Source organism: Exophiala mesophila (genome assembly GCF_000836275.1).
Source record: "Exophiala mesophila strain CBS 40295 unplaced genomic scaffold supercont1.8, whole genome shotgun sequence".
NCBI classification, from domain to species: domain Eukaryota; kingdom Fungi; phylum Ascomycota; class Eurotiomycetes; order Chaetothyriales; family Herpotrichiellaceae; genus Exophiala; species Exophiala mesophila.
In genome coordinates this window covers 168,604-182,566 of record NW_015622511.1, presented here as the reverse complement: position 1 = coordinate 182,566, position 13,963 = coordinate 168,604, and the positions used below count along the sequence as shown (strand labels likewise).

Genomic DNA, 13,963 nt, shown 5'->3' with positions numbered 1-13,963 from the left:
TTCTAGCCCGCTCGAATCCCACATCAATTCACGTGGTCTATGTCTCAAGAAATAATGGCGACTCCTCACAAGACTGGTATCCAATCCCTATGTAGGTAGGTGGCCATTACTCTGGAATTGGTATTAATGGAATAAATAGCGTTGACCGTGTCTGCCACCCCCATAATACACCACCTAATAAAACCCGGCTGACCTTTAACAACCTGGAATCTATTACTTCAAGGTTTAGCGGCGATGACCCCTCGAAGCCCTCAAGTATCTGCCTTTTAACTAGTCCATCGCTGTAGGTCAAACCACATGCCACAGCCCGAGTTCAATTGACGTGCCCCTCGATTCTGCCAAACTCGCTTTATCCCTTTATCATTGGTTCATCATATCAACCATGTCCACCCACCATCTTTAGGCCCATCTCGCTGGGCCCTGGCACTCCCACCCCTCGGTTCTCTGCAAAGACAGCCATTATTATTAACTTGCTCACCCATAACCGCCCACTCAGCCGCCGCTTGTAGCCTACCCACCCAAGACCTTCCCGTCCTTTTCATCTGACCATCCACTCATTTCACCTACTGGCATCATCCTCACTTTTCCGATCCTTCGTCCTTTTTCTGTTTCCAATCCACTCGTTCGATTCCATATTCTCTCCGTGTTGCCATCTTATTCGCACCATCCGACGAAACCACCCTTGTATGGACGCGACCTAGATGGACCATGCATCCCAAGGCCACCGACAAAGCGTCTAGCCCTCCGAAGCCCACTTCGACCACGGCTAGGATTGAAGACGGCAAAATAAAGAAACCGAGAGCCCAATCCAAATCAGACATCACCGCAGTCCAACACATCAACGGCAAAACCTACGCCTGCGAATCTTGCAAACGAGGTCATCGAGTTCATAAATGCGACCATGGGAGAACAAGACCTATCTCTGAGACCAACCAACCGGGGAGACCCTCTGGGGGTCAAAAGAGAGGCTGTCAATGCCCTCGCAACTGTGCCTGCACTTCCAAAACCTGTAAATGCCAGCGAGATTGTTCTTGTACACAGGAGATGTTCGTCATTGTCCGAGTCGAAGCTCCTCAGCCCCAGATCAATCGAGACTCCACCTCCACCCCAAAACCCATTTGGGAAGATGCTAATGGTAATAAAATGACGCTGAAAAAAGTTTGGGCCGACGCCAATGGTAAACAGATCAACGAGGAGGAATACCAAGAAAGAAAGAGGAAACTTCGCGAAAGAGAAGAAGGCATTGCTACCACTCCCCTCTCGCCTTCGTCTTCTACTCCAGAAACAAAGTCTTGCTGTGCCTCCAAACCCGCAAAAGAGGAACCACAGTCCCCTGCATTGCCGGACGACATTCCCTCAGCCTCAGGGTGCCGGCATCGACAAAACCTCTCCACCGTACCCTCGTCTGATCCACCAACCGCAGATTCTCTGCTACTGCCTCCCAAGCGGTCTAGTGACTTGTGGACCACTACCTGTACCTGTGGTTCTGGTTGTTCCTGTCTCTACTGTCCCGAGCATCCTAACAATGCTACCTCTGTCAATCACACCCAGCTCCAAGTCAAGAACTTTGCCGAGCATGCCTATGCCGCCCAGGGTTTTTCCCTCGACACCCAGTTCATGCCGCAGTCTGATTCGAGGTCTTGCATGGGAGGCCGTCAGACCTTTTTTCTCTCTAGAACTCCCAACGTCTCCCACCAACAACTACAACACTTCTTTTCCGAGTCCGACCCCAATGCCATCTACTTGACCTATCCCATCCAACAGCATTCCTGGACCAACCAGCCCCTCAGCGCACATTGCTCGCACTCTCATTCCCCTTCAGCCTCCATAACCATGACCCCAGAACCCACCGACTCCAACTTTCTCGATCCCGCCACTGATTTCTCATCCAGTACGATCCCGTGGGAACTTCTCCCGGACGACTCTAACGGCACTTGGAATTTCTCTGACGGCCAACTTGGCACCAATGGCTTTAGCTGGATGGATGTTGATGCTTCTCGCGGCACCGACTATCATGTCGGCCAAGCCACCGTTGCGTCAAGCACGAATCCTATGGCTCTCCAGGTTCCTCAGCCCACCCCCGGCGCACAGCTATCCCCTTCCGGAGTCAACTTTGATTTGATACTCCAGCACAGCCTTGGCATTCCCCAGGCCACCCTCCCTCAGTACAACTCCGTCAACGGGCCCATGAACGACGCGTACATGACTTTCCCGCCATCGAACTTTGCCGCAACACCAAGTCGATCTATGCATCCCCTGGATCTCAATATGAACGTGTCTCAAATTCAGCAGTCTTCCTACCACATCTCCACAACCGCCGAGGCAACCCCAGGTTCCGCTTATCAGTCACAAATTGACCCTCCGGCTGTACATTCCTGCTGTGGCACCCACGGTAGCAATCATGGCCTCACAGCTTCTCAACCTTGGAACGATCTCGACTCGTTCGACAATACTCCGTCTGATCTGCGGTCCTCGATTAATATTCCAAACTCTCCTCCCATCCTAAATGGCGCCTGATATTGCCTTCTCTCAACTGCTAATGACCCTGAATGAAAATTTCCTATTTGCATATCATTATGCCAAATTCCAAGATCCCACATCTGCATCAAGAGCGATCATGTTGAGACCCATGGACATTGGGTTGGTGTATGAACGAGGAGCATTGTCTAGGCTGTCGTTAAAATGGGATTTTCATTTTGCCCGCATCAGTTGCCGAAATTCGACGGACAAGTCGGACGCAGCCTACCTGTTTCTGCAAGGGGGAGGTGCCGAAGAAAGCATGCAACATATGACGGTCAGAGATGTCGGTCGAGGACCAGACACTGGCAAAAACAATCGGACGTGAATTGAGTAGATTGATGTTGATGACGACCTCACAAGAGAATGATACCCCAATACAAAGATGATGGCCAAAAAGGGACATTTATAGTAGCCTCCCACGACCTGCCGTTATACATGGCACCGTCTTTGTACCAAAGAATTAACATGTCATTGTCGGCCAACTATTCTCTAGCATGTGTACTATCTATTCATTACTGGTACTGGCTATCTAAGACTTCCTAGGTCGTCACTCGACATGTCAATGACTTGCGACCGCCGTCATCACCGGAACTGTCGACATGTGTGACACGACCGATGTTCCTTGCTGATCGAGTTTTCCCGCGAGACTGGACATTTGTTCGGGGCCCGAATGTCGACATGGCCGTGCCGGAGCCAGCTCGATCCCCACAGTCCGTACCGACTGTGGGTTCTCCTTCTCTGCCGCTCGATCACCCTTGGTGGAGATAGTTCGTCCCGTCGCTGCCACTGCCTCAAGTCTTGCTCGGACACTAATGACATTGACAAATTCCACCCCATCTATCACCATCGTACCATTAGGGCTGTCTAAACATTCATCCTTGCGAGTCGAGTGTAATCTTGCCCGTTTAGATCTCGACCTGACCAGATGCGTCGGCGTGGACGTCCTGCTGACCAAGGACCCCAGCCGCGAGATAGACAACGATGACCTGGACCTCGTGGCCGACTTTGAGGTCGATGGGCGTCGTGTCAAGTCTAGGGAGTTGTTGATGTCTTCCTTGGGCCCGCTGTCCTTTTCTGGGACAAGTAGCTCGATCTTGGGCTTGGATCTGGCTGAGACGGATTTACTACGAACCAAGCCTCCGACCCGCCCCATTATATCATTGAAGCTGTTCTTTGATTGTGAAGGCACCGTGTCAGAATTGGGGGTGGAATTCATAAATGGCCGCAGGTCATTATGTCGGTGCGTGCTCGTGGGAGTCAGAGAGGTGTCTCGGCGGGTAGACTCTCCAGTACTGCCCTTGTTCTCCGGTGATCGCGCCCGGGTGCTTGTGCTGCGACTTCTGATGCGTGTGGACGATCCCAGGGCCGGGGATTGTGATCTTTGTCGATGGCTGTGGATTTCTCCTCGCGATTTGTGGACATCAGGCCCCGGGCATGCGCCAGCACATTCCCTCATCGAAGCTGTCAATGTCGATCCTGATCCAACCGAGGTAATTGGAAAGGTATGAGATTTGACCGGCTGAGGTGGGTGATTGGCATTGACTAGAATAGAGCGTGGAGGAGACGGTGCTTGATGTGAGGAAGTGGAGTTGGGGGTGGATAGGGAGACTGGTAGTGGGAAACAGGTGTGGTAGTGCAATTCGTTGAGCTCTGTATGATCTCGGGAATTATTCATTCGATGACACCATGCCAGACTCCAAGCGGCAGCGTCTTTGCCGAGAGAAGACTTGTTTTGTGCAGGAGGCCTCACGTAGGTCACAGGAGGTTTTGACGTTGGTTTGGCCACAGCTGAATGTTCCCAGGCGGGCTGGACGAACAAAAATTCGCCTCCATTAACATTCCAATACCCGCCACCCAGAGCATCGCCATTGCCGACACGTTTGACAATCTGTACGGCCGATTTGACGGCTCCGGTAACCAAGGAATGCTGGATATAAATGGGTGCTTTATGTCCCAAGGAGAAAGTGCGATGCATGCCCAAGAGGTCGTACAAGGCGGTGGAAGGGTCCGAATAGACGGGAAAGCAACATGCTGTGATGTTGAGATAGGTGGGAATCAAAGTGGGAAGGCCGGGACCAATGATGATCACTCGAGGGAGAGCACGAGCGGTGGGCTTGGAAAAATGGGGAGTTATGGAAGAGTGTGCGAGCTTATGCGATGGGTGGAAAGGGGAGTCGATAGACGACAGGCGCCGAACGTATTCTTGACAATTTCCACAGAAGAAGTGACGGATAAAAATGACCAAGATGCGTTCTTGGCCATGGGTGTCGTTCATGAATAAAGAGCCGAAAGGTATGGCGGTTCCATCTGCGGCATAAATTGTCGTCTCAAATGCTTGGTTGATGATGACCTGAGATGGGAGGGTCTCATCTGCCATCATGGCTGTCGCTCTAGAGTTTTAACTTGGTAGTTCTGTTGGACATCAAAAAGGAGGGACTCTGGTATATGTAGTGGATGGAGAACGAGGTATCCCTCAGTAGAAAGGATGATATTGACAAGACGTGAGCGAGAAGAAGACGGCAATAGGAAGACGGAGCAAAAGCAAAGAACGCACGATATGGATCTGATCAGAAGCGACCTACCTGGCTACCTGGCAATCATGGCGCAAGACTAGCCGCCGTCGTGTGTTTGCATCGGTCATTGCAGCTTTGCTACGAGCCCACCAAAGGGATGTCGTTGTGGTTCAAGTCTGGTGAGCTGGAACTGAAGATGTCGGAAAACCCATGATCCGAAACTCAACAGGGAGACGGGGCTTTTGACAGGTGCGAAGAAGCAGTCGCGACTCTCACAGACACAAGGATCAGGGTAGGTGCGTTCCGACAATATGACTGGCTGTTGAATCGACCAGGCCCCGTTCTCGCGTAATGAGAAGCCCTATCATTGGTCAGACGTGAAGCGATTGCCTCAGCAGAATGCACGCGACGTGTTATCTTCGTGGGACTTTCAACGCCTGACGATTGGCTCATCGTCAATTAGAATGTGGCGGTTGTGGCATCTTGACCCACTCTCAGGGTGTGGCTTGAGAGTTTCAGAAAATCATCAACACTTCGGTCGTTTCAGGATTGACACAGATGAAGCAGCATGCAGCTAGAAGTCTACTCGTAGGTTGATGGTGGTGACGGTCGTAATACGGAGTAGTGGTAGAGGTAAATGTCACGACAATTACTCAGCGTCCAAGTAGTGATCTTTGGGGATTAAGTACTTGTAAACCCCATCCCCCTTTCTGAACATCGCTCTGCTTTCCCACTTGCATCGCATACACTCACTGAGTGAGTGAGTCTGACTCCGTGATTGAAGCAAACTTCATCTTCTGCCCCGCAAGTCTTACGCTGGTCGTGGCTCGTGTCTACACAGTGTCTACGGATCATCGATGTGGGTATCTTTCAAGATGGTACATAAGGAATGTTTGGTACTACTCGAAAGTAGATGATGATAGCTAAATGAGTGTTTTAGGCAACGGAATTCCGTCAACCGCGCAGCAATAAAAATCAGTGGTAGTGGAAGCAGCAATATTGTGCTTGCATGTTGACAGTCTTGTTTCTGCATGGTTTTCCTTCCCTTTCTCACAATACCCGGCCACGGACGGGACCCGTCTTGTCGCCCTCGTCGCGTCTTGGTAGGTGGGCTGTTGTGCGGAGCAAGGACCATTCGCAGGTCAATCGGGGTTGCTTTGAACAATTGACGAGCCCAAAAGTCTTCTGCATCGAGGCATCCATCTTGCCTTCTGAACGTCGAGGAAAGTCCTCCGCGGGTTCTCAAGCCCTGTGCCCTGCACTCCAGTGCTTGTCGCAGAGACTCCTTCACCGATCTGTCGTCGGGGGTTTCGATGACGCTTTGAAGGTAACCTGTTGCGTAGGTGCTGATCAGTAGCTGACGCTAGCATCTAAATCAGAATCTCAACAGTCCTAATGAGGCTGTGTCACATAAAGGTGCGCATGAGTCTGGCACGAATGCATCAAAATCAACGGTATGGTCTTGTTGCTCAAATAGTGAGCACTTTTCTCCACCGTTCATCGTCACGGTCCATCATGTCATGATCAATCATAGCCACCTCCCACTTGGCTTGCAAAGGCTGTAGACACACTCTGAGCATCCTCATCATGATGAAGGCCTTTGCTCATTTTATGATTGCCGATATACCCAACGTTGGGGCCTCCGCTCTCAACGTACCGCTTCAGGCGATCTGCTTGGTTGTAGCTGGCCTGTTTGGTGTTGTCGTGGATGGACAATTGATCTAGACTGACTCCACCAGTAACGCTGCTAGTCACGTCAGACTCGGTTGGAACTGTAGATTCTCCAGCAACACTGCCAGGTACGGCTCTTGGTTTGGCACCGTTTTGTCGACGGCCTGAGGTGTTCTGGATTGAGGGCCATGCGTCCGCTGCGAACCCCTGGAACATGGGCGGATAGCCGACCGGGACACCAACACCCCCCATGGCAGAAGAATGAATCGACGACACGTCGTCAGGGATGTACCTCACCACTGAGCCACCGTCCCGGTATTCGCCGCGCGGTTGAGGAGGACGGCCGTTCATCATTCCATTGGCCATATGGTTGGCATGGTTGTATGCCATCTGGTAGCGCTGGGGACCGCGATACGACTGCTTGGGTCGGCTGAACTGATGAAGTGACATTTGAAGATTAGTCAGGGGCCCTTCGACGAGGCAATTGTGCTCCTTGAAATGAAGCAGCAGATAGTGCCACAAGGGATGCTTGGATAGGACCTTGGGATTGCCAAGAATCACCAGCCCAAACTTGGCACGAGTCAACGCGACATTCAGACGGCGTGGGTCGCTCAAAAATCCAATTCCTTGGTGGTCATTGGAGCGGACGCAAGAAAGGATGATAAAGTCCTTTTCTCGCCCTTGGAAGGCATCCACCGACGCAACCTCAATCTCCTTGTACATTTCCTTCTTGAATGTGCCGCTTGCCTGCATGGAACTGACAATGTAAGAACGTTGACCTTCGTAAGGGGTGATGACCCCAATATCCTTGGGCTTCACCGAGGCTTTGAAGAATCGAGTGACTAGCTTTTCGACGTTGGCCGCTTCTGTGCGATTGAGGTATGAGGTACCGGAGGCTGATATCTCTTCATTACCAAGGTTGGACCAGAACATCATCGGTGAGTGCGCGACAGGCCAGGGAAAATCAATCTCTGGTCGAAGGCGTTCCTGCATGGTCACACCATTCTGAAGCGAACCTTCGTAAAACATGTTGGAAGGGAATTCTGAGAGGCACGGGTGCATGCGGTACTGGACGTTGAGACGAATAGGTGCGCATCCAAGAATCACTAGTCGTTCGAACAACGACTGATTGAGGCCAGCTTTAGCAGCCTTCTTGTTCATGATGACGGGGCCCAGTTGCTGGTGATCGCCAACCAGTACCACTTGTTTGCAACCCAGCACCAATGGTATCATACATTCGGGCTCGGCGGACTGAGTCGATTCGTCAATGAGAACCGTCCGAAATTTGAACTTGGCTAGTCTTGGGTCACCCGCTCCGACGCATGTACAACAGATGACATCTGCATTGGTCAAAATCTCCCTTTCAGCGGCGCGTGTGAGAGACTTGTACTTTTTCTCGTCCTGGCTGGAGAGTTCGCCCAACTCCGACTTGAGCTGGTTGAGTTTGGTCAGTTCAATGTTGCTGTCGTTCATGCGAACCTGCTCGTGGAGAGACAAGAAGCCGACAGGTGACTCGACATCCTCCCGAGACTTTGCAGTGACTCGGACAGTCTTGAGGCCTGTCAGATGTATCCGCTCACACAATTGATCCACTGCAACATTGGACGGGGCACAAACCAAGACCTGCCCACCATTGATCTTGGACAGATGGTAGATGATGGTGGCGGAGGTGACTGTCTTGCCCGTACCCGGTGGTCCCTGGATCAAGCTGAGAGGCTTCTGCAAGACAGATTTGACTGCGCTGATTTGGCTGCCGTTAAGGTCGGGCAAACCTGGAACACTGAACTTCTTAGGCATTTGTGTCTTCATGGGAGCGGCGGCCACTTCGTGGCCGAGGAGTCGATGGAAAATGTAACCCGATACACTCATCTCGTCAATGGCAAAGGTCTTCATGGCCAGTTGCATCCGATCGAAAGACGTAGCCTTCCAGACATAATCGGCAGTAAAGCTGTGTGTACATTCTGTAGGGACCGACTTATGATCGCCCTTTGATCGCAACTCGATGGTAACTTCATCAGACTGATTATTGGGGATTTTGATGACATAGCCAACGCCTTCCCAGGGAGATCGCAATTCGCCAGAGTACTTGAGTCTCATTTCATCACCAACAGCAAGTTTGACGTCGCCTAGCTCCAGTTTCGGAAGGACAAAACTGGCGACCTGTTTGTTGTTGAGACCCAGATCCCATCGAACTGTCAGATTGTCCTGGGACTGACTTTCCTTCAGTTTACGATCGTAGTCGGCTTCGATTTTGACCAGGGGACCAAAGACATTCTGATACTGATAAGCATCATCGTAGCGAAGGAGGACTGCCGAAGGTTCGTCATCGGTACCGTTTGCCTTTTCCAAGTCGGTGATGGTGGCATTGGCATTGTCCTTCCAGAGTTCTTCCAGTTTCGCAATCATTTGGGGGCTCAGATGGCGGGCTCGAAGTTGCTCTTGGTCGCTGGGTTGAGATACCAGCCAAGGGAGGAAAGATCGGTCCTCGATTAAAGGTTGCCACCTCGACGTGTCCCAATTCATGTCCTTGGTGGAGGGCATTGCGGCACAGGGTTGCCTACAGAGCAGCACCACGACGGTGTCTGATTTCGCTGGGATGAAGCCAAGCAAGAAGACATTTTTGGTGCCACAATTGTAACATTCGAGGACAGTGTCACCAAGAGCGCTGCTGGGGTGGAGTTGGACCTCCTTGTGACGAGCTCGGACTAAGTGGTTCACGATGTGGGATGAAGAGGTGTTTCCGCGAGCACTGCAGAACCATTTGGCGCATGTCAAACATCGAACGACGCTGCTCGGATTATGAATTCCACAGTATCTGGGAATTGGTTAGCCGTGAAACATGGGCGCGAGCAAGGCAACGTACGCGCATGCGTGTGGAGGCAACTCTTTCTCTTCCTGTTCTTCGGCCTTTGCGACCTGCTTATTTCCATTCGCATCGACAGCAGCGCTGGCCAGGCTTTCCAGGTCGTCCTCCTCGATGCCTTCAGACTCTTCGTCGTCATGCTGGCGTCTCCTGGGGCCTTTGGCAAGGGAGAGGACACTCTCATCAGGATCAAGGGTCGAGATGTCGTCGATGGCATTGATTGCGGCAGCAGAATTGGACACCATATGGTTGCCCATGTTGCTGAAGGCGTCCATGGTCGGGCGGTGAAGCGAGGAAGCCATCACAGGAGGCCGTTCAAGACCAGGGCAAGGAGAAGGGAGTGGGTAAGTCGGATGTCGTTGCTCTGGGAGATGATTTCATGAGGAGGCTTTTGTCCTTTTGACGAAAGACTTCTCAGTTGAACTTGCACCGGCGACAGGAGTGATAGACCCTAATTGAAACCCCAAGTCTGCAATGAAAAAGAGTCCGAGACCAATAACATGCACCGTTGGAGAGGGATCTTGTCCTTTGCTGAGTGTGTGGGTGTCTTCAGGACAAGGAGCGAAGGCGTAAAGATGCAAAGATGCGGCAAATTCGCAGGAGCCAGTGTCAGTCACCACTGTGGTCGCTCCTTCCTCCGCAGTTCTGCACCTCTGATTCGCGCCTTCCTCTGGCACATCCGGAGGTTGCCCCACCTTCCTCCGCAGGCTTGAAAATTGTTGCGTTGGACTTGGACTCTCGACTTCGACAGAACCATTACATTACGAACCTCGAACTACGAACTACGAACTACGAACAGTCTACCACCCCCTTTTGCGTCTCAGCCAGCAGCCATGCTGCGCAGACAAGCTAGGGAACGGCGTGACTACATCTACCGTCGCGCCCTCCAACTCCGAGATGCTAGTATTGCTGAGAAAAGGGCGTTGTTGAAAAAGTCTTTGGCCACAGGCAAACCTCTTGATCACGCTGTCGCAAATGACAAGTCTCTGAGAAAAGACTTCCGGTTCGACGAATCTCTCGATCCCGAGACCGCAGCAGCCCAGGCATCACTCGATGATGAGTATGCCCTGCTGTCAGGCCTTTCCGATCCTCGTCCTCTTGTCACCACCTCACGAAGTCCTTCCACTCGCCTCAGTGCCTTTTCCAAAGAGATCAGACTCCTCCTTCCAACTTCCATACGCCTCAATCGAGGGAACACCATCCTGCCGAATTTAATCTCGAGCGCCAAAGCCGCCGCTCTGACTGACATCATTCTACTTCATGAGCATCGCGGTACGCCGACTGCGATGACTATCTCCCATCTCCCCCACGGTCCAACGGCATCCTTCTCCCTTCATAACGTCATCTTACGAGCCGATATCCCAGATGCATCCCGTGGCACAGTCTCCGAATCGTACCCTCACCTCATTTTTGAAGGCTTCACCACTCGCCTGGGGAAACGAGTCGTCCAGATTCTAAAACATATCTTTCCACCCCGAGACGGACCCCACAAAGTGGGAAACAGAGTAGTCACATTCAAAAATGTTGAGGACAGTATTGAAGTTAGACATCACGTCTTTGTCCAGACAAGCTATCGAGATGTCGAACTAGCAGAAGTCGGCCCGCGGATGACGATGAGATGCTTCGAGATACGGGGAGACACTTTGGAGAAGGATTCTGGGGGCGAAGTCGAGTGGGCATTAACTCAATACACGAGGACTTCAAGAAAGAAGGACTATTTGTGAGCAAGGCTTCTCCTAAGGTAGCGATCCTACCCTTGCTCGAAAGTGGTTAAGGGAACGCATTGATATGTGAGGCTCCCTATTCTTCTGGTGGTCGATGTGTGTGAAAAGCACAAAAGCACGTCTGCCAAGCAAATTCTAGACAGCACCATCAGTCCACGAATCGGCTTGCACTATCTCAGCGAAACTGCGCCCCGATTAGCCTCGGAGTGTCTCTCAGGGTCATGACTGTCCCCCAAAAATCGAAACCGCCATGTGAGAAAATTGGACAATACCCATTCCCGCCGCTGCCATTGTTTACCATCCACCGTTGGGGGTGCTAGCCTTTTCACAGATATAGTGCTCCTCGAATGCTGGCTTGTTGACAACGGCTACGGCACAGGGCTCCTCAGTTGATACATCTTTGGGTTGACGGGCAGCCATGTCGCTAGGCAGCTTCCAGCGCAAGAGGCCCAACGTCCGGAACTTGTCGTCTTCGGTGCCATCTTCCCCCATCACACAGCCTCCATCAATGTCCCTGTCGCCTTCATATTTGACCGTCACAGTGTCGCGGTCCTCCCAGGTCGCCCCAACTTTACGTTTGAAGAAGCCTCGAAACATGGCCCAAGCGAAGTCAAAGTTTGATCCGGGCGGAGCAAGCGTGTGCATGGCACGTTCTCGTTTTCCAGCCGTTGAGAATACGGTATAGCATGCATACTGCTTAGCTCGACTGGAGTCTCCGGCATGGTCGATAGATTCGGGTGTGTATTCGAAAAGCTGTAAAGTCTGAGCATATGGACTTGGAATGTGCACTCTGAGTTTCGGATTTGATTGGGACAGACTTCTTGGGTGGGAGTATGATATGACTGGGTATCTTGAGAAAGGGTATGGCGAGGGAAAGTAGTACATGGTCGTAGGACAATGTGTGAGTGAGGGACGAGACCAGCCATTATTCACCTGATTCCAGGTGCTCGGGGATTGTGAAGTTCCACTGCACGAGGAGTCGGTGTATAGCGGTGCTGGTGGCTGATCGGTTACACGATGGGGCTTCTCAGATGAAACAGGATATGTCGTCTCTGACCGGGAAGTAACACAAGATGCATAACGCACCTTGAGACGATGTTTCTCCAGCCTGTTTCGAAGAACATCTTTCCGGACCAGTGTTATCAAGTAGATGAAGCCGTTGCCATCAATGTATGGTTTGTAACCAGCTAGATCAGGCGGGCGCCTCGTCAGCATTGTGTCACGTTAAATGTAGAGTTAGCATAGCCTCTTAGCTTGTGGCTTGGTATTCAAGGTGAACAAAGGGAATGAATACGTACACTTTGCCATGTCCTTTTCAAAAATTGCACACTCTGCGTCAAAATCTTTTCCTGTGAAGAGATTAGGCCACAAGCATCATTCATATGTGGAAAGAAAACCACGGCTCTGACTGCGGCCTGGTGCGGGATTTGATTGCATTCTAGTGCCGTCCTTCTTTTCGAGAATTGAGTGCAAGACATTCTAGTTCGATGGAGCGAGTTTCTCGACAAAGAGAGATCCCCAGGGATGGTAACCTGAACTCTGAAGTTTAAAACATACCTGAAATTTCAATCTTTTCGCTCTTGGTCAACATGGCCAGTGACATGTTTGTGTTTGCTTTGTGCTTTTCATTCTTGACTGAAGAGTTACCAGAAGCCGTAGAACTGGCCTTGGGAGAGACCAAAGCAGTAATAGCATTTGAGCTTGCTTCGCTTTCAGGGTTTGTTGCATTGTTGTCGTCTTTACTCCTTACGCTGTGGACACTGTAGTCTTGCCCTTCGTCTTGTCCCCCGTTGACTTCTTCTTCATCTGGAGCGACTTTCATCCCGCGCTTTACCTTGTTTTTGTTCTTGTCGGCTCTTTTCTTCTTCTGGGCGGCGATGACGTGGCGGATTCGGTTGGGTTCGAATGCATATTTGGCCATATCCTTTGGTTTGCGTGTCTTGCTGCAAAGGCTATCTTCAAGCCAATCAAATGATACGATTGCGATGCTTCGGGCGTGTCGAGCTGCTTTCACTGTGAATGGTGTTAGATCTAATGATTCGAGATTGTGGAACAAATCAGAGGTTGAAAGGGATAGAAGTGTCTAGGTGTTCAAGGATGGTCCTGTCGTGGTTTGTCGGCACAAGTCGATGGCGAATTTCAATCCCAAAGTTGGCAGGGTGTGGCTGACAGGATTGATTTCAAAATATGTTGTATTTGAGATTGGCAAGGTTTCGGCACCGGTCTCAAGACTTGACCTCATTGTCCACATGTTCACCAAGGAGGAAGACTTTCTGATGAGTTGTCTGCATCATTGTGTGCGCAAGAATGCAATCAGGATGGATCGGGCAAGCAATGGCCGGTTGTTTGTAGCATACAAGGTTGGACGACAAGACCAACTTACCCGTAGGATGATATTGCTTCCAAGCCTTTTTGCTACAGATCAAATGTGTCACATCTTCACTGATCTGCTTGATGAAGACTCCACCATTGGCTTCGACCCAGCGTTTGATGCTTTCGTTCTGTGTTCCGGGAAAATCGTTTGTTGATGCAACGACGAGGGAGGAGAATGTTCCAGGCATCTTCGCAGATCTTGTGAAACTAACCTCGGAAGAAGTTTGTGAGAGAGGCTTGAGACTTTTGAATGCGTAAACTCAAGTCATATTCTTGTCCAAACCAGGATGATATTCAGG

General features: G+C 51.1%; 5 protein-coding genes across 6 annotated transcripts; 2 read left to right on the top strand and 3 right to left on the bottom strand.

Moving 5' to 3' along the window:
• Positions 1-509: 509 nt before the first annotated feature.
• On the top strand, positions 510-4,912 carry PV10_09196 (uncharacterized protein). The gene has a single exon (XM_016374323.1). It carries the CDS (start codon positions 709-711, stop codon positions 2,515-2,517), a length of 1,809 nt encoding a protein of 602 aa, XP_016219594.1. The 5' UTR covers positions 510-708; the 3' UTR covers positions 2,518-4,912.
• Positions 3,080-4,897, bottom strand: PV10_09197 (uncharacterized protein; the record flags this gene model as incomplete). Its single annotated transcript, XM_016374324.1, has 1 exon — positions 3,080-4,897. One exon carries the CDS (start codon positions 4,895-4,897, stop codon positions 3,080-3,082), a length of 1,818 nt encoding a protein of 605 aa, XP_016219595.1.
• Positions 4,913-5,879: 967 nt separating the features above from the next.
• PV10_09195 (uncharacterized protein) lies at positions 5,880-10,141 on the bottom strand. The gene is made up of 2 exons (XM_016374322.1): positions 9,568-10,141; positions 5,880-9,519 (listed from the first exon to the last, which is right to left on the bottom strand). Exons 1-2 carry the CDS (start codon positions 9,867-9,869, stop codon positions 6,558-6,560), a joined length of 3,264 nt encoding a protein of 1,087 aa, XP_016219593.1. The 5' UTR covers positions 9,870-10,141; the 3' UTR covers positions 5,880-6,557.
• Positions 10,142-10,327: 186 nt separating this feature from the next.
• On the top strand, positions 10,328-12,532 carry PV10_09194 (uncharacterized protein). Its single transcript, XM_016374321.1, has one exon. It carries the CDS (start codon positions 10,401-10,403, stop codon positions 11,289-11,291), a length of 891 nt encoding a protein of 296 aa, XP_016219592.1. The 5' UTR covers positions 10,328-10,400; the 3' UTR covers positions 11,292-12,532.
• On the bottom strand, positions 11,586-13,852 carry PV10_09193 (the record flags this gene model as incomplete). Of its 2 annotated transcripts, XM_016374320.1 has the most annotated exons (6): positions 11,586-12,044; positions 12,378-12,478; positions 12,590-12,640; positions 12,849-12,957; positions 13,042-13,304; positions 13,675-13,852. In XM_016374320.1, the coding sequence occupies 6 exons, from the start codon at positions 13,850-13,852 to the stop codon at positions 11,586-11,588; spliced, it is 1,161 nt and encodes a 386-aa protein (XP_016219591.1). The 2 variants fall into 2 exon arrangements, with proteins under 2 accessions (XP_016219591.1, XP_016219590.1); XM_016374319.1 differs by having other exon boundaries at positions 11,586-12,478.
• Positions 13,853-13,963: the final 111 nt, after the last annotated feature.

Bases quoted from the DNA above. Each gene is read 5' to 3' on its own strand.
- PV10_09194 (XM_016374321.1), top strand. From the start codon at position 10,401: ATGCTGCGCAGACAAGCTAGGGAACGGCGTGACTACATCTACCGTCGC.
- PV10_09195 (XM_016374322.1), bottom strand. From the start codon at position 9,869: ATGGCTTCCTCGCTTCACCGCCCGACCATGGACGCCTTCAGCAACATG. The intron at 9,520-9,567 runs GTACGTTGCCTT...ACCAATTCCCAG, and splicing joins TTGCCTCCACACGCATGCGC to ATACTGTGGAATTCATAATC.
- PV10_09196 (XM_016374323.1), top strand. From the start codon at position 709: ATGCATCCCAAGGCCACCGACAAAGCGTCTAGCCCTCCGAAGCCCACT.